We start from the raw sequence: 3921 nt of genomic DNA, 5'->3' as shown, positions 1-3921 counted from the left end.
GGGAATGCCTGAGGTAAAATACTGTTGTCTATTCCCCTTAACAGCACATGTACACAGCTTCTGATTTTAAACGACCCCCTGTTACATAACGAATCACTGCGATTTCAACTGAACACATGGTGCGCTCACCAGTTCCCGATGCTCAGCACACTGCACAGCATTAAACTTTATGATCATCTTTATCTTGTTTCCCTGGCGAGGCTACAACAGACAGCAACAAAGGACGAGTGGTTTGGATCTTAATGAAGACAAAAGACCATTTCTTGTATATATGTTTTATGTAAGTAATAAAATATTACTATAACATAAATATAAATGTGACTTTGCAGTCTACATTTAGCAATCAACATACAACCAATGTAGTAAACAAAAAGAAAAACATACTGAAATCCACTGCAACATAACCATTAACAGAGCTAAACAAAAAGCTCCAAACACGTTTAAGAAATAAATATATATATATATAAATGGTCAGATTCATAAATGAAATCATATTAAAATATCTTCTTGGAATTAGTAAGTGTACAAAACTGCCCGGAAAGAAACCAAACCAAAACAATATCTCAGAACAAATACAAGTTTACATATTGGACATATTTACATATCGGAAATAATCCTGGCAACATTTTCTCTAAAATCTTTTTTTATCATTATTATTTTTTTTTTCTTGGAAAAAAAAGTTTCCCTCATCTGTATTGAATAGCACTGCTGTAGGGTTTTTGGACTGGTCCAACATTGAGAAATGACACACAACGTATGAGATTTTTCAGATTTCCTTTCAGGTCAGAAAAATAAAAATAAATATATTCAAAGTGAGTCCCGTCATCGCTTTCCCTTCAGGAAGTGTTATTTTTCTTATCATCCGAATCCAGCGTTTTAATGTAATACATTGGATCAATGGGACAAAGGAAAACGGTGAGGTTGAAACCAGATTAAAACATAAGGTAGAAAAATGAAATCAAAATAAACACAGTGGAACAAAAATCAAGTACAGGCGTGATATTCCGACATGGGGCACTGAAGTTACCTGAGTTATTATTACTTTTCGTTTCGTATTTTGACCAATCTCTCTTTGAAATGTTTGGGATACAACAGGGTATAGAGGCAGTGAGCAGTGGGAGCTGACAGCGCTCTGGGGTGAGAACCAGGAACCTGTAAACATGGGGTTCATTGTGTTTATGCCTATTGAGATCAGCTCCACTCTCTATTTTATTAACTAATGTAAAAATTGCAATAATAATATCAACAAAAAAATAAGTGCTCCATGCAAAGAAAACAACCAAACCCCCACCCCTCAAAGAAAACTAAACAAGAAATGCCTGTGTAGAATAGACTTGCCCTTTTTTTTAGCGTCTGGTTCTGTTTACAAATTTCGACGTGGTCAGCTGCAAAGCTTTAAATATATTTTTTTAAGGCATGCAGTCAGAACTTAGACGTCCTGTTGCATTGGACATTTTCTGTAATGTGTCTGCACGTAACAAGTATGAGTTTGTTTTTTTCCTGGTGCCATATCATTTCTATCACTTCTCCACCATCGACAGAAAGAATTAGAGGCTGCTCTGATGAGTTAACAGCACCTATATAGCAAAAATCATGACAGAAATAATAGACAAGTCTGCAGAAAGAGAGACACTGAAGTTAAAATATTTCCAAACCAAAACATCACACTTAATAGAACAAAGAAAGTATACACTAATATTCAGAAATCTGGTTAATCAGTTTAAGCCTGAAAAAGCAAAAAATGTTCATTCAGTGTAGGCTACTCGTCTCCAGTGTTGATCATTTTCAGGCAACCACCTCATTCTGGTGAGCGCCAACAGTTCATTGTACACCAGGAGGAGATTGGCCTCAATTGACACATTTAATTACTCCCCATTTGAAACAGCCATGGGGTATCAAATTTACTTTATCAGCATGTCTCCTCCATATAATTTTGGTAAATAAAGATCTTTGTTTCACTTTAAATGCGCACAGAATCAATAATAGCGAACATTTTTTTTTCTTTTTTTCATGATTTTTTTTCTTAACATTTTTCCCTCTTGCCATCTATTTGCTGGACATGACGATCTCCGAATACTAAGGGCAAAACTCATCTGTTCAACTTTTCCATGTCTCTTTTCTCTCTGGAAAACGAAAGCCAAACTTAAATACTGTAAACTCCATAAGTCCCTTTTCTCTTTCCTATCCCCCCCGCGGAAAAGCTCGAATTGTTCATGAAAACAGTCACTGCACAGGACTCTGTAGTGTGCGGTGTAGAGGAGGGGTCTCTGCTTGGGAATATACGTCCTCCATATTCGGGTGAGGGACCCCCACTGGTGTCATTCTTTTCTCTTTTTGTCTTCTGTTGCAAAACCAAACACGGACAACCTCTTTTTCCAACTGCAGAGTGCCGGCTAAACTGCTGATTTCATGAGCAGATGGCTTTGGGCATTTTAAGAAATGATTTTCCAGCGCACCTTTCACCCCCACTTCAATGGAGGTCCTCTTCTTTCGTTTCCTGCCCTGCGCAGCAATCTTGTCCAAATTGGTGGGACTGCCAGTGTTTGAGTCTGTCTCCTCCAGCCACTTGTTTAGGAGCGGCTTAAGTTTGCACATGTTCTTGAAGCTGAGCTGCAGCGCCTCAAACCTGCAGATAGTGGTCTGAGAAAAGACGTTTCCATACAGGGTGCCCAAGGCCAGGCCAACGTCCGCCTGCGTAAAGCCCAGTTTGATCCGCCGCTGCTTGAACTGCTTGGCAAACTGCTCCAGGTCGTCGGAGCTGGGCGCGTCCTCGTCCGAGTGGTCCTGGTGGTGGCTGAACGCCTGCTGGGGCGACTCCATCTGGTTGTCGTGGCTGCCCGAGTCGTCGTGGAGCGGGTCCCGCATACCGTGGTGCAGGGAGCCGGGCTGGGGACTCAGCATCGCGTTGAGGTTTGTGTATCCGGGCTGCGAGTAGACTAGTGACTGGTGGCTGTTGGATGCTGGGGACAGCGGGGACAAGTGGTGCGTCGTGGTGGGCGCCCACGAACCATGGTGACCGCTCTGCGTCTGCTGGTGCACCAGGTGAGATCTGTGGTGGAAGCCGCTGCTCAGGTCCTCTCTGGTCGTCTGCACGCTGGCTTTGTGCTCCTGCTGTCCGATGTGGGTGCCGCTGGACCAGTCGGTGTTGGAGGTGGGCAGCCACTGGTGGTGCGTCAGGCTCATCGGGTGTCCCGTGTTGGTAGCCGCAAGCCCTTGCAAGTACTCGTGGTGCATCATTTTCTGCACCTCTCTGTAGGTCGTCCCCTGATGCATCCTATCCGAATCCGGATGCATGAGCGGGTTAGACGGCAAGGAGTTATTCCTCGGAATATACTGAGCTGTTGTCGCCATGGCTCCTACTTCGAAAACTGACGAGCACTTCGGAGGTCTCCAGGCTTTAGAGCCAAAACGCAACAACCTGCTTTGGGAGGTCTTGGGCAAGAGCGAAGACACGCCTCCCCTCCGCTTGTATTGGCTCCTCTCCGATTCAAGCCCACTAGGGACATATTCAATAGGCGCAGGGTTTCAGAGCATGGTACAGCGCATTTTTCGCACAGGATGAATACAGCTCCGATCCTGCATATGTTACAGAAAAAAAATAAAACATATGTTCTATTTATTAAATGTCTCTTTGAGTTTTTAACACTACTTCTCTCGTTTCCTATGCTGTCTATTGATAACTCACGCGCACAGATAGGCTCCTGTCTGTTTTCTCCCCCGGTCCTCTCACAGGAAGGTGAACGGTGCTGCAGCAGCGGGGTTTGATTAGGTTTCCCTGGGTTTGGATCGGTTGTTTTGCAAATAACCACGTGGGGGAGTACAGAGATCTTTTTGAAGGGTTGACCCCCCCTACACACACATAGACTACACACACACACACACCCCTTCCGAGTCCAACACCACACACACACACACACGCAC

At 43.7% G+C, this 3921-nt stretch overlaps 1 protein-coding gene across 1 annotated transcript; it reads right to left on the bottom strand.

The window, feature by feature from the left end:
- Positions 1 to 389: 389 nt before the first annotated feature.
- Positions 390 to 3369, bottom strand: pou3f1 (POU class 3 homeobox 1). The gene has a single exon (XM_083988974.1). It carries the CDS (start codon positions 3349 to 3351, stop codon positions 2224 to 2226), a length of 1128 nt encoding a protein of 375 aa, XP_083845100.1. The 5' UTR covers positions 3352 to 3369; the 3' UTR covers positions 390 to 2223.
- Positions 3370 to 3921: the final 552 nt, after the last annotated feature.

This window comes from Trachurus trachurus (genome assembly GCF_905171665.1).
Source record: "Trachurus trachurus genome assembly, chromosome: 16".
Classification (NCBI taxonomy): Eukaryota; Metazoa; Chordata; class Actinopteri; order Carangiformes; family Carangidae; genus Trachurus; species Trachurus trachurus.
The sequence above is the reverse complement of the archived record's forward strand: the minus strand, read 5'-3'. Positions and strand labels throughout refer to the sequence as shown.